Source organism: Mastigoproctus giganteus, chromosome 7, assembly GCF_048544385.1.
Source record: "Mastigoproctus giganteus isolate SK-2022 chromosome 7, ASM4854438v1, whole genome shotgun sequence".
Lineage (NCBI taxonomy): Eukaryota > Metazoa > Arthropoda > Arachnida > Uropygi > Thelyphonidae > Mastigoproctus > Mastigoproctus giganteus.
Window position 1 is genome coordinate 75205464 of NC_143581.1, and position 20926 is coordinate 75226389.

Genomic DNA, 20926 nt, shown 5'->3' on the forward strand with positions numbered 1-20926 from the left:
AGTTACTCTCAAAAATGCTTGGAAATATCTTAACCTAATTGGATATCATGTTCATGATCTTTTTTAGGTTAGGTCAGGGAAATGTGATTAATACATTCACACAAATCAGCAGTCAAATAAATTTATTTGCCAAAAAATGTATTTTCCTATTTTCGGTTAGGAAAATATTCCACATTCATCGAACTACCACATTCGAGCCTGTGACCACCAAATACGGAGGATGCGGAAAGGTCAGGGAATGACCACCGCATATCCCCCCGGAGCAATATGGCCTTAGTTGCTAATGCTTCTAAAAACCAAACAAACAAACAACAACTACCACATTTAAAATAAAGCTGGTATTTCTTTTGTGAATTAAGTTGGCAAAATTTCCTTAACCAATCTAAAACTGGCCAAAGAAATATTTGGACGGTTTGGAAAATATTGAAGGTGACTATATATTATTATAATTTTCATCCTTTGTTTGCTGATAACAGGATCAATGCAACCCATACACATATTCCTGTAGCTATTTGCTGGAAGACCTCACAGCCTGAATTTAGATATATTGACTAGAACTTGGAATTAATCTTGGAAGCTACTAGGCTCGTCATACTAAGAAATGCTGTTTAAGGTTTAGGCCTAAATGGATGTCAGGTGAACTAATGAGGCTCATGGCAGAGAATAAAAATGCATGGGATGCATATAAATTATCAGGTGACACAGAAGCCTATGGTAGATACAAGTTAGTCTGTAATCAAGCTACAAAGCAGGTTAGGTAAATGGAGGCATATTATGAGAAATCTTTGGCAAAGGATGCAAAGAAAAACAGCAAAGACTTCTTTACTTATAAACTCTAGAAGGAAGAGGATGAATCAGGTTGGTCCATTTGATATTGATGGTTCGACTGTTGATGATCCTACTCAGATCGCTTACAAACTGAATGAGTATTTTGCATCTACATTCGCACATAAAGAATTCTGTAGGGAAGTAGAGGACAAAAGCTTATTAAATTCCATCAGGGAGCTAAATGATTTTGTAATAACTGAAAGCAAAGTGGAGGAGAAATTGTTGAAGTTAAACATAAGAAAGGCACCTGGGATGGGGGATCTAACCAGTTATATTAAACCAGTTATAGCAAAGGAAGTAAGCAAACCCTTAACCATAATTATGAGCATCCTTGGACTTCGGGGAGGTCCCCATGGACTGGATGTGTACAAATGTGTCCCCAATTCACAAAGGAGGGATCAAAGGATGACACGAGTAATTACAGATTCATTAGTTTAACTTCTATTCTGGGCAAAATAATGGAGTCACTGGTTAAAGAAGCATTGCAGGATCATCTAATGAAGACTGCAGTAATAATTCAGACATAGCATGGGTATGTTAGGGGAAGGCTTGTCTGACCAATTTGATTGGATATTATAATGTGGTCACAAAGGAACTGGATCCAAAAAATACTACTACAAAGACTACTACAAATTGGAGCAGTATGGCATTAAGGGCTTGTTACTACAAGGGAAAAAAAGGATGGTTGAGTGGGAGAAGACAGGATACTCAGTTTGAGGGTAATCAGTGGAATCTGCTCTTCTTGGACTAATGTTATTAGTGGAGCCTCCCAGGGTTTGGTGTTAGGCCCATTGTTGTTTTGTATATTTATCAATGGTATTGATTCAGGGCTTAATGTCCAAGTTTGCAGACGATACAAATGTTAGAAAGGTTGTTAATGACAGTGTGTTACTGCAATAGGATCTAGAAAAGTTGGGCAGATGGGTTGAGAAGTGGCAACTGAAGTTTAACATTGACCAATCCAAAGTACTGCATAGAGTAACAATAACTCCAGAGAAATGTACCAACTGTGTGCGCAGTAGAGAATGAGAGAGAGAGAGAGAGAGAGAGAGAGATCTGGGGGTAATTGTGCAGTCAGATATGAAGTTTTCTGAGCAGTGCAGACAGGCAGCCAGAGCAGGTCATGGGGTCTTTTCAATGATATATAGGAATTTTCCAATAGGGAAAAGGAGGTGATTATGCCTTTGTATAAGACAATGGACAGGCTACACTGTATACAGAGTACTGTATACAGGTCTGAAGGCCTCATTTTAGGAAGGATGTAGAGTTGCTAGAATGTGTACAGAGAAGGGTAATGAGATTGGTGAGACGAACGAAGGAGCTCTCTTACCAAGAAAGACTTCAGTTCTATAAACTGCAGCATCTGGGGACTAGGACCTGTGAAGTTGAGGTGTATAATGCCTTGAATGGTTTGAGCAGGCTCAATGCTGGTGGGATTCTTCCTCTTGCTCAGATTATGAACCTGAGAGGGGGGGGCATAAATTCAAATAGAGGAAAGACAGTTGTAGAATAAATGTGCGTAAATTTTCCTTTAGCCAGCAGATAGTTAATTGCTGGAACAAACTTCCTTATGTCATTGTGGAAGTTGATAGCTTGAATACATTCAAGGAAGAACTGGGTAAAATTTTAGAGCAAATGAATGGGTAAAATTGGAATTTTTTTTTTTTTTTTTGGCTGATGCTATATAAGCTTGGTTTCTTGCATCATATGCCTCTACTAATGCTAATGCTAATTTCTGAGGAGTCCTTGGGTAGAAGCAGAACTCATAACTTCAATAAATAACTTCATTGAATACATAACTTCAGTGAATGAAATTATACAAAAAAATTAAATGCCAACCAAGTCATGTGAAAGTGGCCCAGCAGCAGATATCTTTTAATTTTAACTTTATTTTTAATTAAAATTACCTGTTTCACTAATACCTAATTTGTAAACTTTGAATGAATTCGGTAAATTTCCTTACCCTAAACTAAAACTAACAATTTGGATAGTCTGGAAGATAAAAGAAAAAATAATCATGAAAACCCTCTGCTTCACCAAAAAATAAAATGTACTGAAACAATGCACTGCTTTTCCCTCTCCCATTTACCATAGACTAAAACAGTGCTTCTCAACCTTTAGTAGACTGTGGAGAATGACAAAGTATTCCCTAATTTAGGCAGAGCACGCACACACACACACACACATGTGTGTGCGTGCGGTGTCCGTTTTGAACATCCCTGATTTTAAAAGTTGGTTAAAATTCATGTGTTGTACATATGGTCTACTGGCTCCCCTATATGTTGTACATATAGGGGAGCCAGTAGAGGGGGATATGGTGAAGTTTCATCGTTGATGTTTTGATTGAAACATGCTGTGGTGCTGATATTGTTTGTGTGAAAATGGCATCAGTGCAAGAGAAAGTGCAGGCAGTGGTGTGGTTTGCAGAGAGAAAATTTGTTGTCATGGTTCAAAGGCAATTTATAGACATGTGTTCAACAAAGATGCACCTGACCCAAAGTCTATATGGAGGTGGTACAGGGCATTTTTGAACACTGGTAGCATCCAGAAGCATGCTACCAGTCTTCATTGCCCGTGGAAATCAATCAGGTGTGCATCAAGGGAATTGAACATGCCCCATTCAACTCTGCACAGGGTCATACACAAGTGGTTACATTTGTATGCCTATAAATTGCAAATGGTTCAAATGGTTACATTTGTATGCCTATAAATTGCAAATGGTTGAAAACTTTACTATTGATATTCTTGATCACATTGACTAAACCACGATTTCCTGAGTCATGTTTTCGCAAAAGTTAACTGACACAATGTTTGAATATCGAGTTCTGAAAACTTGCACCTTATCGAAGAGCACATTTGATACAGCCCAAAAGTGAATGTGTGTGGTGTGGTTTTATGAAGAACATGATTACCTGATGATTCTTCTTCTTGAAGGATACTGTTATAGGGATCACATACCTAGACATGCTGGAACAAGATGCATTTCCTCAGATTGCATACCTACAGTTCATCTTTTAGCAAGATGAAGCAGTCTCATTGGAGGTTGCAGGCATGTTGCTCTGAACAATACCATGGTTCCCTCATTCGCTTGATATAAGTCCCTTAGATTTCCTCTTCTGGACCTAGGTGAAAGGCATGGTTTATTCCACCAAGATGTCTAACATCATCACCTTACATGCACGTATCATGCAAGCAATTGCCACCATCAGTGCAGATATATTAGAGCAAACCTGATCTGAAATCATGTTTCATTCGGACATTTTTCATTGCACCAAAGGAGCTCATGTAATAAAAGTTATTACTAGGAAATAAAAGTTATTAAAAATGTTAACTTTTATTTCCTAGTGCACTGGGTTTTCTTTATTGAGACACTTAAAATCGGGGACATTCAAAAGGGGCACCCTGTCATCATCATCAGCCATTTTCAATCCACTGCAGGATGAAGGCCTCTCCAGCAACTTTCCAGTTCCTTCTGTTTTGAGCACTGGCCATCCATTTACTACCCAAAAACTCATGAATTTCATCTATCCATCCCCGCCTTTGTCTTCCAGGTTTTCTTCTAGCTCTTCTTGGGTACCATTCTGTTATTTTCTTAGTCCATCTGTCATGTCTTCAAGCTATGTGTCCTGCCCAAGACCATTTTAGTTATTTAGTTTTGATAAGAATGTCCTTTACTTGAGTTTGCTGCCTAATCCATGTGTTTCTCTCCTAATCCATGTGTTTCTCTTCTTATCTAACAGTCTGATTCCCAATATAATTCGTTCCATTCTTCACTGTGTAGTTCTCAGCTTCTCTTCCATTCTTTTGGTGAGTGCCCAAGTTTCACTTCCATAAGTCATGGTGGGGAGTATACATTGATTCATTATTTTACATTTCAGACAAACTGGGATATTGCTCTTCAGTATGTGACTATTTCATTTCTTCAGTATGTGAATATTTCCTGAATGCTATCCATCCAAAATTTATTCTTCTCTTGACTTCCAGCCATTTATCATTATTACAGCTAATAACTTGTCCCAGATAAGTATATGACTCCACCTTTTCAATTACTGCTCCTTCAATCATTATTTCCCTTTCCATGGCATACTTGTTCATCATTACTTTTGTTTTAGCCATATTCCTCTTTAGTCCAAAATCCTTACTAACTGTGCATAACTGATTAAGATTTTCCTCTGATTCTTTGGGGTCGTGGCTTATGACCACAATGTCATCTGCAAATCGTAAATGGTTTAGGTACTCTCCGTTCACATTGACTCCTTTCTGCGACCAGTCTAATCTTCTGAAAGCTTCCTCAAGGGCAGCAGTAAACAGCTTCGGAGATATTGTGTCTCCTTGTCGAACTCCTTTCTCGATTTTAAATTTCCTACTGTCTTTGTCTAGTCTAATAAAGGAGTTGCACTCTCATATATTTTCTTCAAAATCATAATATATGGAGTATCTATGCCTTGTCTTTCCAGTGCCCGAAACATTGCCTTGTGCTGTATGGAGTCAAATGCCTTTTCATAATCCACAAATGCCAGGCATAATGGTGTTTTATATTCATTTGCTTTCTCCATTAGCTGTGATATTACGTGAAGGCGATCCATAATTGGGAATCCTGTCCTAAAGCCAGCTTGCTCTTTCGGTTGATTCTCATCAAGTATTCTTTCTAATCTGTTAGTAATGACCCTTGTGAACAACTTGTAGATGTGGGATAACAAGCTAATTGGTCTATAATTTCCAATTTCTGATTTATCTCCTTCCTTATGCAGCAAAACTATGATTGCATTATTCCACTGCTTAGGCATCACACCTTTTCTAATGCACTTTGTGAAGAGCCTTGCCAGTTTGTGTTATGTCTCTTCCTCCCAATTTTAACAACTCTACAGTAACTTCATCTTCCCCCGGCGCATGCATTTTCTTCAATGCATGTTCTACTTCATGAGGAAGAATATCGGGTATGTTGTATGTGTTGCTACTTTGCAATCCATCTTCCCCACTGCTGGTATCATTCCCTCGCTCCTTGTATAATTCTCTATAGTAATCTTCTGCTATTTGAATTATGCCTTCTCTGCTGTTTATAAGTACACCGTCGCTATTCTTCAGTTTCAGTATCATTTGTCTTTCTGTATTACTGCTCATGGCTGCTGATTTAAATCCTTTGTTTTCCCTTAATGCTTGTTCTACTTTTCTTGTGTTAAATCTTATGTCCTCTCTGAGTCTCTTTCTAATGGCTTTGCATAATTCAGTATACTCAATTTTCTCCCTGTCAATGTTTTTCTTGCTCTTCATTTGTCATCTTCGGTTCATCACGACAAGTGTTTCTTGACTAATTTTTTCTTCTTTGGATTTCTGTTTCCCTATTGGTTTCTTGGGCTTTATCACTTTCAGAAAGTTGTAATGTTCCTCGTCGATATCTTGGTCCTGAGCAGTCTGCAGAAGCTCAAACTTGTTCTTAAGTTCCAGTACATCTGCTTTTTGAAACATGAAACCTTGTTAATACAAGCTTCAAGGAACCTAATTTCTCTTAATTTGTAATGACGAGGTTTATAATAACAAGGTTTGTGAAATGAACATGTCAAAATCAGCTTTCTAATTTTGTTTCATAGTTTACTCCAATTAAACTTTAATTTGTCATTTCATGCACATTTTTACTTAAACTTAATATATTTACTATAAAATATTTAGAGGCAAAGGCCTCATGCTATGAGGTAGAATGACTAACATATAGGTTAGTGCCAATGCATCATTTTAACATAGCTATCTACCAAAGTAGTTAAATTAATTAATTAAATTAGCATCGTTTTGGTTATATCTCATATTGTGATTGCCTTCAAAAGGAGTTGCCATGGTATTGTACTACCTCGAATAAGTAACACTTCACCAGTGGAGAAGAAATACAGTTACTTATTACAACAAGCTTTGAAACAGTGCCATCTGGGTGGTGGTATCCGCTGAGAATAAAGTACAGAGTCTTCTCCACTGGTGAAGTGTTACTTATTCGACGTAGTACAATACCATGGCAACTCGTTGTGAAGGCATTCACAATTATTATTATTATTATTAGCTAAAAAAAAAATTCCCTAGTTACCCTGAGAGAGAGAGAGAGAAAGAAAGTAGAAGGGAATCACCAAGAAAGGGAAGAATGATTATATCCAGCTCAGGATCCTGGGTGTGCCAAGCCCATACTCACCAGATGTGAGCCACCGGGGTTAATATGAGATATAACCAAAACGATGCCAATTTAATTAATTAATTTAACTACTTTGGTAGATGGCTACGTTAAAATGATGCTTTTGCAGTAACCCATATGTTAGACTTAATATATTTGTAAAAATAAAAGAAAATCAAGCAACTTAAATTCTGAGAAAAAGAAAATCAGTGGAATTCACAAGAACTACATCAATGGAAATTTTAAATGTAATTGTCAATTAAAACAATCAAGGTTTTCTACAATAAGGATTAAGGACTATTTTACTAATGCTGTTGATAAAATTGGTAGAGGAATGTTAAATTACTTTGAAATATCTGTTTTGGTGTCCGCCACTTCTTCAGTGATTTGGAGTTTAGCACCCAGGAATAAATCATTTTATTTTGCTTTGTATCCATGTTGAACATTGGGTAATTTCACTTTTGACACAAACCAAATGTTTATCTCACTAAAAACTAAAAGTGGTTCAAGATATGAAAATTTCACTTGCACACAGAATAAGTTGGCATTTGAAGTACAGGCAGTTCCCAATTTAAGAATTCCCGGGTTTATGAGTTCTTTTTTTTTTTTTTTTTCAAGCATCAACAAAATCGAAAATATGAATATTAATTTCAATAAATAAAAGCTAAACATTTATAAATACAGGATTTCTAGCTACGCGTACTACTGTGCGTGCATTTGTTTGTTTAGGCAGCATCTCAGCAGTTAAGCTGAGATGCTGCCTGAAGCAGTTACCACGATGAGGTTACAAAGAGTGGTTGCATTGCTCTTTGTTTTCGCTGTCTTGTCTTATTTCAACTTTATCCCCTTTATTAATACTGCACAGTAGGCCAAAACAAAGTAATACTATGGAGAGTGCGGTTAATAAAAAGAAACAGCAAAGAGGAATAAACACTGGAAACAAAATATGAGATCATAAGCAAACACGACCTTATTATTCTTTGTCATCATCAGTTGATGATGAAGGATAAACATTCTTTAACATTTGTAACACAAATAATTTAGACTATGTATATAAAGTGCTAGCATCATAATACACAGCCATTTCTGAATAAACAGAAAATTTTTAAGGTGGCATCGTTTTAGGTTATATCTCATATTGTGAATACCTTCACAACGAGTTGCCATGATATTGCACTACTTCGAATAAGTAACGCTTCACCTAAGGAGAAGACTAGTGTTATTTATTCTCAGATAGGTACCACCACCCAGACAGCACTGTTTCAGGGCTATTTGGCCCTTCGTCAGTGAGTGGGTAGGTACCCAAGTGATGCAATGATGGCAAAAACAGTTATGAAGTATAACTCCACAATATGAGAGATGCCTGATGGTGTGTGATGTATTTAGACTAATGCGCATTTAGGGCTAGAGCCTCAAGCTGCGAACAAATTTAGACTATGTATATAAAGTGCTTAGCATCATAATACACAGCCATTTCTGAATAAACAGAAAATTTTTAAGGTGGCATCGTTTTAGGTTATATCTCATATTGTGAATACCTTCACAACGAGTTGCCATGATATTGCACTACTTCGAATAAGTAACGCTTCATCTAAGGAGAAGACTAGTGTTACTTATTCTCAGATAGGTACCACCACCCAGACAGCACTGTTTCAGGGCTATTTGGCCCTTCGTCAGTGAGTGGGTAGGTACCCAAGTGATGCAATGATGGCAAAAACAGTTATGAAGTATAACTGACGAAGGGCCAAATAGCCCTGAAACAGTGCTGTCTGGGTGGTGGTACCTATCTGAGAATAAGTAACACTAGTCTTCTCCTTAGGTGAAGCGTTACTTATTCGAAGTAGTGCAATATCATGGCAACTCGTTGTGAAGGTATTCACAATATGAGATATAACCTAAAACGATGCCACCTTAAAAATTTTCTGTTTATTCAGAAATGGCTGTGTATTATGATGCTAAGCACTTTATATACATAGTCTAAATTTGTTCGCAGCTTGAGGCTCTAGCCCTAAATGCGCATTAGCATAAATAATTTATTAATTATTATAATTTGCTTGATTTTAAAGGCTGTTTTCATTTCTTTGGATAAATAAATCATTGTTTAATCATAGACTATTGTTTTGTTTACCTTTATTTAACATTGCTATGGTCAAATTTAATTGTTGAGAATGTAACCTCTGTTTTTAACATTACATCTATGGGAAACAAATTCTCACTTTACAAGTTTTCGCTTTACGAGCACGCTCTAGGAACGAATTAACTCGTAAAGTCGAGAATTACCTGTACATGCTGTTCAGTGACTGGTTTTGTAGTCATTCACTCATGCATGACTACAAAATAAATGCAGTAATGTTCTTGTATTCTCTATATTTTGTGAGAACTCTGATCCTGTGTGGTCGTCCTAGAGTAATAAACAGAAAATTTATTTATTTTATTTTATTATGTCAATGCTCCACAACCATAGCATGAATTATGCTTGTCTTGTTTCAGTGACCCTCATATTTCACATTAAACTGATGGATCTGATTATTCCCTCTCCTAAAATGACAAAGTAACCTTGATATGTAGGTATCGGTGCAATCAACATACTTTGTACTAACCATGCTGAAAAGTATGGATTGTTATATTACCCATGATACAAACATTAACTTTGTAGTATATATTAACCATATTTTGTATTAAACAAATTTTTTAACATGAGAATGCTTATTCCTTTTGAAAGGGAATAGATCTACTTTGTATAAACTGATATTATATTAACGAGATTTTCCTATGTACATATATTTATTTACATATATATTTATATTTTATCATATATATATATATATATATATATATAACATTAGCTTAAAAGCGATCCAGAAAATGAACTGAATAAGATCTCTCTCATATTTACACAGACATACTTGTAAATAAATTATGCAAAAATTTAATCCACAGTATGGAATCCTAAGAAACGAGTACTTGCAGAGCAACGGTTGAGAAATGGAATAAACAATGTCCAAGCTTAACTTATTTTATCACGGGTGTACCACAGGGGTTCGCTCATTCTGTGACAACTGCTGGGTAATATTCATACAGGCTAAAAAAAAAAAAATATATATATATATATATAAAATAAATTTCCTGTTTATACTCCAGGACACAGAAGTATTGTCTTGAAATAAATACAAGATTATTGCTGTATTTTGTGATATTGTGAATTTGAACATGCAGAGTGCATAACTTTAAATGTGACTAATTGGTCATGGTGTATTTATGCTAAGGAGATACCAATGAATTCTGTATACTCTTCTTAAAATAAGACATTTAATGCAAAAAAAGTGTAGCAGAGTAACTTTTATACAAACGTTATACAAAACTATTATGCAGAAGTTAACAAAGCAGATTTATGACAAGGTGAAATGGGAACAAATTTCACTTGCAGGAGTTTAGAACGGAGAAATTTAGTGATAAATTTTCAACTCTTATGTATGAAATGCAAATTCTGTTAGAATGAAATTACTACAACTGCTAGGGAAGCTTCTTGAAGAGAAGCTTCCCTAGGTGTTGAAATTTTCCATTTCAACACTCAAGGTGTTGAAATGGAAAATTTTTCAAACTGGAATGCTTGTTAATAAAGTATCTTATTTTTAATAATCAAGTACTTACATGGCATTACCAGTTCATGTGATGAACTAGAATGGTGCTTAAACCCATTCCAAGCCTGTCTTCAAGGAAATTAAGGATATTAGAGTAATTGCTAAATTATGTAATACGAAATCCCTAATTGAACTTAGGTGAACCAATTGATTGAATCAGTTCAAGAAGAATTTTGTTCATTGCTTTATTTCAAGACAATAATTAATATTTCACAAATTTCATTATGAATCTTTATTAATATGTGGAGAATTGGAATTAACATTAACTTGCAGTTCATTCTATACTAATATTGTATACTGGTCTAAGCGTAAAAGGAATCTCGTAAATTAAAATTTCCATATAGTTAATGACAAACACTGTTCTTGACAGCTCCACATTTTGCTTTTACCTACGTCTACTTTTTAAATAAAAGGATGTTATTACTCCTGTATAAGTGCTGCCTTTGACATGCTGCAACTGCATGAGAGTAATAGCATTTTTACATATATTTTTATATGACAAACAAAAACAAAATGGTTGTGATCTGCATTTCATCTGTGGGCTTGGGTTTCGTTAGCACAGGCAGTGCATGTGCGAGTATGTCTTTCAATAAAATGCAGCCAACATTGCGTAAAATACCCTTGGATATGAAGGTTATAATCAAAGTCAATGCCTCCTCTGTGCAAATCAATAGTATGTAGTATCATTATTAAAATATGCCACATATGCTTACACTTCAACTCATTTGATAGACCTATTAAAATAATTGTTGACTGCTTTTACTTCAGCAAAGTAGCCAATTATTTCCTCCGTGTTGTCACCTTACATGATCACATTCTAAAAAAAATTATTGCTAAAACCAAAAGGCATTTAAGGAACATTGACATATTAATGATTGCTCAGCCGTTGCAACAGGCTCAGGTATACTTGCAGTTAGGAAAAGAATTTTGAAGAGTTAAGGACAAAAATGGTTAAATCGATTACTTTAAAAATTTCATTTACAGTATTTACATTTTTCTCATTTTAATATTCATACATATTTATTCCAAAGAATTCTTTTATTTCATGAGGAAAGTGGGCCTTTGTTGTGCTTTAAGGGTCTAATAATCAAAATATGCTGATGGCAAAAAATTAATAAAAATATGTATATACGGTCGCTTTTTTATTTTACATATATTTACTTCATTTCATATAACTACTAGCTGTGAGGATGATTATGGAACACTTTTTTAAATCCCCTCATGACCCTAATGATTTACAGAAAAGCTCAGACTAGTTAAAAATCCACTTAGGTGATTTTTTGATTACCATAACTGTTCTAGTCTACCTGACTTCGCTGATGTTAATTCCATGTTAATCCAGCTATGTATCTAATTCCATGTTAATCCAGCTATCTAGTTAGAGATGTATCTCTAACTAGAAGAATAAATAATAGATCCAATAAAACAGGCTGAACACAAAAAATGAGAGAGGAAAACATAACCGACAACATGAGTCAAACACATTATGAGACACACTCGCAGCAATGAACTTTCTCCTAATATGTCCTTTTATGTTTTTATATAGAGATTTTCCACTTTCTCTCCAGCCAATCTTAGGGGTGTTCTTTTCAGCCATTTTATCTGTATTTTTTGCATCCTGGTTGATTTTATGAAGTTCTCTCTGACAAGGAATTATGGAAGAGACATGATGAGAATTTTTCTGTGAAGAAAAGATTGTTAGAATATTAGATATACATAGATATATATATATATAAGCTAAAATAGGCTATTTGCAATATAGATATATATATATATATATATATATATATATATATATATCTCCAGGTATAACCTATTGATACACACAATTATGGGGGATTTTTTGAACGGCTTGGTGCAAAATTACATTAGATTAACACTAAGATATTCGGCCCAAAGTTACCATATTTCTTTTCTAAAATATTGCCTTCAAAACAACATCATTCTGAAGTTTTCCAGGATAAAGCAACTAGCACTTACGACATTGCGTAATATAGTTAAACTTGCCTTAAGATTTATTTATTTTTTTTTTGGTAGTTATTGGCGCATCGGCTTCTGTCGCCATAGTGCACCTCCCAAGGTTTTTTGCAGTACTTTGATCCAAGCCCGAGGCGGGATTCGAACCCGCTACCTTTGGGTTGCCAGGCAGGCGCTTTACCCACCCGGCTAGCCCGATCTTGGTATTCTAATAAACATAAATATCTTTCCCAGGTTAGGAAACTTCATGACAAATTAAAAAATTATCTACATCCTAATGATTGGTCTGTAGTGAAGACCTCCATAGATTCTGAGGCCTGTGACGTGAAGCACAGGCCTCAGAAATAAAAAACAGGCATGTTAACAAATTGAATACGTTATCAGGACACGTTTATACAAGTTCCAACACATTGTCGTTAGCTTGTGACCAAGTGCATACGAGTTCGATGATGAACCCCCGCATACACATTGTGTGCTACTGCAGAATACTTCAGCTAGTTCACGAACACCCCCTCACTCGACATTCAACGAACTGACATCAACAGGTTTCAAATCTTTTATCCAAAGGATTAAATTATAGTGTGCCACCTTGAAAACTACCTAAAAAACAGTGTGTAATTGATATTGAATTTGGACTTCATAATGTTCTACAAAAAGATTTATTTATTCAACAAGTTAACCAAGTGGTGAATAACATAAAATAAATGCAACATCCTAAATTGAATACTCATGACAGTTCAGCTTTACGTGAACTTCAGGAAAATAAAGACATTATTATTCAGAGGGGCAGGTAAAGTGGATACAATAAACCTGATTATATTAATAAGTTTAGATCTAGTTGTATCAGATACCTCCACTTATCTTGAAATAGACTCGGCACTATTTACCAATTTGGTCAGTCAACACAATAAAACATTAACCATGTATCAAAAAAATGACTACATTACTATGGCTCAGTTAAAGGAATTGAAGGCCAGAACATACAATATTCCTGCACTTTTTGGTCAGGTAAGTAAAATTATATAAGACCGGATTTCTTATTCAGCCTATTATTCACCTATATATCTTATTCACCTACAAAACCTAACCTAACCTATTGTTTCCTACAGAAACAGCATTTTCATCCTTGGCCACACATATAGCATTATAAAACTCTTTAGACAGGTGATACAATTTGGAATTAAGAACTACAATACATTATTTAATAATCTTATGGACTGTAGACTTGGCGATAATGATAATTTATTCTCATTAGATGTGTCCTCATTATATACGAATGTAAATGTTGAATACACATTAGATATTCTTTGGGATATGTCAAATAATAACTCGATACTGATTAATTATACGAAGCTTCCTATTAAAGAAATTTTTCATTTAATTAAACTCTTAGTTGAAGCCAACTATATCACATTTTGAGACAAAGTATACAAACAAATTTTGGGTTGCCAATGGGATTAAGCCCAAGCGGCTTAAAATTGGAGATCTATCTCTCAACAATTGAGCGTATACATTTGATGTTTTTTATACCCCGTATCACATACTATAGGAGGTATTTAGACGATGTTCTAGTCATTACTGATAGTAGCACTATCCAAAACATTTTACATTCATTTAATAATATTCGTTCTAGATTCAAATTTACATTGCAAAGGGAGAATACGGATACTAAGTCATTAAATTTTCTAAATTTCACGCTTACTCAGGACTCGAATAAAATACAATTTAACATCTATCGTAAACCTACAAAACACGGTATGCTTCTATAACAGCTACCACCCATTCACCTACAAAAGATCGATAATCTTTAATTAATTTCTCAATGCCTATAAATATTCAACGACAGAATCGACTTTGGGCACAGAAATATAAATATTAACCAGCAGATTCTTAAACAGAGGTTACCCCCTTGCTACAATAAACTGAATTAGGGTACAAGCTAAGGATAGGATACAAAACACTACACCAACCAACAATAGTAATATCAAAAAATACTTTTTTTCTGTCCCATCTGTTAAACAGTGGCACAAACAGGTTAACAGATTCTCTAAAGATACCAAATTTAAAATTGTGGCCAAGCCAATACGGAAATTACACACTATACTGAAAAATCGCTCAGTCCATTCCTCGTTTGCAACATTTATACATTTCTTGCAGTGATTGTGACTCGTCTTATCGAGGTTCTATGTGGTTTCCTCTCAATTTTCGTGTTAAGTGTTAATCAACATGTGGCCTCAGTTCGTGCTTCTCATTCAGCAGCATCAGAATTAGTCTTTCATGCTGTTAACAAAAAACATACTTTTTTATTTAATGAAGCCAAAATATTTAGTATCCAACATAATTATACGAGACTATTAATTGCAGAAACTGTCGAAATTAAATGACATGAGAATTCTGTTAATGTTCACTGGCCTTATCTTACGTGCATGCACAAAGACAAATAATCCCTATTTAAGTTTCATGCTCGCCCCTATTCGGTAATTTTCATTCCTGTGATCATGACATATGGCCGAAAAGTGTTGTCAGCTTCAGGAAGGGCAATTGTATTGCAAAAATTTTTTTATTAAATTAATTTTTTATTTGATTTTTAATTATTTTTGACTGTTATGTAAGTTTTTTGATTTTTTAATTGTTTTTGTTTTAATTTCTGGAGAGTATCATACGGAAGTGTTCTACGTATCATATTGAGGTAAACTTCTCTTATTCTTTTACATTTACAAATATAGTTATATATATATAGCAGGAGGAGGATTTTCAGGAAAAAAATACATCAAAATTGGAACGGTACAATCAGCTCAACTATTTCTGAACTAAAAGACCTATATGAAATTATAGTAAACTGAATAAAACAACTTGACTGTTATGGGCTGTGCATGTTCTGTTGGCTTCAATAATGGACAAGTGTTTTCAACCGATGGAATTGAAAACACTACAACATAACATTTAAGAATTTTAATTTTTTTCTATTGCATTTCATGAACCAAGCTGATCTTCTTGTAATAAAAAAAAATGACTTTTTTTTTTTTTATGACTATACTTATAATGGAATAAATTAAAGCAAGAAAAATATCTACTGCATAAAATTTATGGACAGTTGAGAAACAACGTACGAGTAAAGACCAACATAACATTAACTACAGGAAAGCAAGAGAACTTGCTTTACTGTAGTACTATGACTAATGTTTCAAATACTGAAGTGAAACTCCAACAACTGAAATTGAGGGTTTAGTGAAGCATTAGTCATAGTACTAAAGTATCTCTCTAGTACTTTACAAGTTAGCTTGGGCTGTAAGTAAATTTCCAATAAACCAAGAAAATATCAAATGACTTTTTCTTTGTTAATTATAAAAACATTAACTACAAAATGATTTTATAGCTAATGTTGTTTGACACTAAATCCTCAATTTGATAAGAGTAAATCAAATAAATTAAAAGGCAAAAAAAAGCATTCTTTATTTGTCTTTTCATTTATTTTAAAAAATTCAAATGTAAAAGATTACACTGCACATAAAAGCATCAAAAGAAAAAGTAAAAACTAAATTTCAAAAATCAATTTTAATAAAAGGCATAAATGCAATTAAGCAAATCCTGGCTGCATAATTCTTGATTACTCATCATCACCAGTCATATAAAATGAAAACACAAATAAAAGAAATAATGCCTATACATGACTGAAAACTAATAAATTATATAATTAATAAATAAATGTTAATAAAACCACAAGTACTATCACAATATATTGTGGCATATAAGTCGCCTTCTATTTTTTGCCTTGAAAATTCTCATTCTTCATATATTCACCATATAAGTCAACACCCTTTTTACAATCATCTTTCACATTATAGTAATATCTGCATTTGAACAACAGTCTAATTAAGTTTTAATTATTTTTGTCCTTTCTTTTAAAAGTTTGCATTGCGACATTTTATTACACTGCATAGTAAATTGTAAAGAAGGATGGCAACCTTATACAGTACACTCTGATTACCCCCTTAGGTCACAAAATCAAAACTTGCAAAGGTGATGATGTGATATGGCTCTTATAGATGTTGTATATGGGTGGCTTTGATTATATGATGCCATTCCTTGTTGCCTATTTAGTACTGCACCAAAGATTGCATTTTCTGTAAATAGTGCCTCAATACAGAAGCATATTTGCTATAAAAAACTGAGAATTGCCAAAGTATACTTTTAATAAAGAATGTGCTAAGGTAAAGAAAGCACACACGAGAAGTATGCAAAAGTTTCATGAAATTTACCTGTAAAAGTACTTTGCCGTAATGGCATTTGTATTGTTGCATCTGGGATAACTGAACAGAAAATGTTAAGAAATGGTTGAGAATCAACAACACTAATATTGCAATAATTCCAGAATGTTTGGCATCATTAATTCAACCATTAGATGTCTGCATTAACAAACCATTTAATTAAGGACTACATGAATAACAAATGGAATAAATGGATAATTGAAGGAAAGAAAATATACATCAAAGGGGGAAATATGTGTCCTGTTTCACTAGACATTCTTTGTGAGTAGTTTATTAAAGCATAGGATGTAATCAAAGAGACAATGATAAACTCTTTCAAAAAATGCGTGGAATATCAAATTCCTTAAATGGGATGGAAGATGACTTTTGTGGGGAGACAATGATACCGTCAAGGACTGTGTTACCTCAGAAGCAGAATGGAATCTTTATGACATTCCTGAAAACATAACTCCCAACAAACTGTTTTCGTCTGATAACGAACAAATTCTCAGGTTTCAATAAATTGTAAATATACTGGTATTAATTCGTGTCTTTCTAATCCTATGCATGTGCCTTTAATGCAAGCATAGATTTTATACTTGCTGTATGAGTCAATCTTAAAATTATGGTCAATTTTTTTGTGCTTCAAAGGTCAACTTAAATGCTGCTACTTGTGGTATTACAGCCATTACAGAAGAAGGAATCAGAAGTCAACTTTGATGAATTAGCTGTAACCATTCATGTACCGAATACTAATACTGTTGCACATGGAAGACTGCTGTACAAATTGGAGCACTATGGCATTAAGGATGGCATTAAGTTATTGCTATGGGTAAGGGGATGGTTGAGTGAGAGTAGACAGAGAGTCACTGCTCAATTAATGGACACTGCTCTTTGTGGACTAATGTTATTAGTCCACGAAGTCCAAGGGGCCCAGCACTGAACCCCAGGATTCGGTGTTGGGCCCCTTGTTGTTTTAAATATTTATCAATGATATTGATGAAGGTATATCAGGGTTAATGTCCAAGTTTTTTTTTTTTTTTTTTTATGAAAACCCCAAACACGAAAGGTATCAAAACCTATAGTACTTAGTACCGTGCATGGGTAGAAGGAGAAGTATGGGGGGAGGGGGATGCCGGAAACTTTGCTCTAGAGACTAAACATGGGTTTCACCACTTCAAGCCTCCAATAAGCAAAGTGGTGGTATTTCACCGGTTGATGAAAGTCATCTACCACCTATGCAGATGATACAAAGGTTTTCAAGGTTGTTAATGATGGTAATGACAGTACACTACTGCAACAGGATCTAGAAAAGTTGAGCAGATGGGCTGAGAGGTGGCAACTGAAGTTTAACTTTGACAAATGTAAAATGCTGCATATGGGTAGCAGCAACCACCGAGAAATGTAACAACTGTGTGGTACTACACTCAGGGTAGTATCACACAGTTGTACTACACTCAGGGTAGTGGAGAATGAAAAAGATCTGGGGGTAATTGTGCAGTCAGATGTGTAGTTTTCTGAGCAGTGCAGACAGGCTGCCAGAGCAGATCATAGGGTATTCTCAACAATATACAGGAATTTTGCCATCAAGGATAAGAGGTGATTAACCCTTTGTATAAGGCAGTGGTCATGCCACACCTCAAGTACTGCATACAGGTCTGGAGACCTCCGTTTAGGAATGATGTAGAGCTGCTGCAATGAGTACAGAGAAGGGTCTGGAGTGCATACAGGTCTGGAGGCCTCAGTTTAGGAATGATGTAGAGCTGCTGCAGTGAGTACAGAGAAGGGCAACAAGATTGGTGAATGGAACAAATAGTTGCTGTTACAAAAAAAAGGCTTAAGTTCTGCAAATTGCAGCATCTGAAGACTAGGCACCTGCGAGGTGATCTGATTGAGGAGTAAAAGGCCTTGAATAGCTTGAAGCAAGCTCAATACTGATGGGATTCTTCCTCTTGCTCAGATTACTCACCGGGAGGACAAATTCAAACTGAGGAAAGAAAATTGTAGAACAGATGTGCAGAAATTTGCCTTTAGCCAGCTGGAACAGTTGTCAACCAACTGGTTGACAGGTGGAACAAACCTCCATCTGTCAGAGTGAAGGTTGACAACTTAAATAAGTTCAATGCAGAACTAGACAAGCATTTGGAGTGAACGGATGGGTGAAATGGGAAGGTTTTTTTTTTTTTTTTTTTTTTGGCTGATGCTATATAAGCTTGCTTTCTTGCATCATATGCCTCTACTAATGCTAATATGTCAATGCAACGAGTGCACAAATTTATAAATCTTTAAATTTTCAAATTAATGCTAATTCAATACATATGCAAAAAAAAAAAAACAACTGTGTAATTATGAAGATTATCATTATAATTGACAACATGAATTCAATTTAGCTATCACAGCTGCATTCTTACCTTCTGTATGTAGGTGTCAAAGTGATAAGCAACTGCATATTCAATAAGTGAAGAAAAAACCATCACTATACACATAAACAACCAGATGTCCAGTGCGGTCATGTAGTTGACTGGTGGTAGCTGATTGCGGGCTTGTACAACCTGTGTCCCTAGAGTAAGAAGAGATGTTACTCCCAAAGTTACACGAGCTGGTACAGCAGTGACATCTAGCCAGAAGGATAACCACGAGAGGACAACAACCAGGGTGCTTGGTATGTACATGTTTACGATACTAGCACTAATCAGGCGAACAAAGGTGAAGTTGGCATACAAGTAAGTGAAATTACCTACACAGAAAATAAGTCTACTTTATGAGTCTATATAATGCAGAAAAATACTGACCGGTTACATTTGCATATAATATTGTTCATTGTTTGCACTACAAATACAAAACAAACAACTTTAATTGAAAGTAAACAGAACATTAAAACATTCTTTATTAGTATTGCTAACTCTTAAACATTAAATGAATGACTGAGTATAAACACATGAGTGCCTATAGGAAACCTCTGTGAGACTTAGAAGAATTAAAAGGAATTGAGGTCTTGTCTTCAGTAACAGTTAAATGATGATTACTAAGCAGTAGTTCAAACAGTAATGAAAAATATTAAATTAGAAAAAACATTAAAAGAAAAGCATTCACACTAAAGAGAAACATATATCATAGACACAAGCTTTAAAGAGAGGAATATTGGGACAAACAATTGCATGAGAAATATAAAGTAGATCAGGAGACCCCCCCCCCTTTGGAGGTGTTTATAAAGTAGTTGGAGGTATTCCCCAACTCCACTGGTGAAGACAGACACAGATATTTGAAAATCTTTCCTTGCAGCACTGAGTTCACATTCTATGTTGATGACCTCAAGGCATTCATACCATAACATGATAGCAAGGGGACACACACACACACCTGAAATAAACCACTCCCCAATTGGTGCCTCCATGAGAGAGGCCTTGAGATATACCTATCTAAGATGAACTAACTGCCTTCACAAAAAATTATAAAATGATATCAAAGCCTTTGTCAGCGGACAGTAAATTAGGAAAATGAGGTCCCGCATCAAACTGTGACTCGCTTTGCAGAGACCACTTTTCAGCAATACCTCTCCAATTCATGAAAAAGCTTATTCTGTGATATGGGCAATCTGGCAAGAGGTGATGGACTGCAAAATGTATAATTAACAATAAAGTATGTGCAATACTGTATAGAATCAAAGTGTCACTGCATGGAGATTATGCAAAATAGCAAACAACCTCCCTGCCACAGTCCAAATGACCAATGTCATGGATGCCCCTAAGCCATAGGCTTTCTTGCACCATGCGGCCATTACTAATGCTAATATTAAAGATATACCCAAGGATGATCATAACTAAAACAACATTTTCATCTTACATCCTAAACTTTCATTCCCTCACATCCTAAACTAAGTAACCTCTCCTGCCTGAAGTAAGTTTCCCAACAACACAGAGGACCTCGTTAACTCATTAGGGATAGATCTTGTTATATTATGTTATTTTTTGGTTTTTAGGAGCATTAGCAACTAAGGCCATATTGCTCCAGGATATGTGGTGGTCATTCCCTGACCTTTCCGCATCCTCCGTATTTGGTGGTGATGAGCTTGAACCCCGGTC

General features: G+C 35.1%; 2 protein-coding genes across 2 annotated transcripts in view; one reads left to right on the forward strand and one right to left on the reverse strand.

The window, feature by feature from the left end:
* Window positions 1-11876, forward strand: part of LOC150083003 (glycine receptor subunit alpha-4-like) — a 116289-nt gene extending 104413 nt beyond the window's left edge. Inside the window, exon 9 of the mRNA XM_090378348.1 lies at window positions 11803-11876. Within this exon, the coding sequence (XP_090234474.1) occupies window positions 11803-11876 (74 nt within the window). The remainder of the gene's footprint in view (window positions 1-11802) is intronic.
* The window catches only part of LOC150083004 (glycine receptor subunit alphaZ1-like), a 115149-nt gene continuing 105960 nt past the window's right edge, over window positions 11738-20926 (reverse strand). Inside the window, exons 8-9 of the mRNA XM_090378349.1 lie at window positions 19256-19581; window positions 11738-12301 (exon numbers count right to left, since the gene is read on the reverse strand). Coding sequence (XP_090234475.1) covers window positions 12017-12301; window positions 19256-19581 — 611 coding nt within the window. The 3' untranslated portion in view covers window positions 11738-12016. The remainder of the gene's footprint in view (window positions 12302-19255; window positions 19582-20926) is intronic.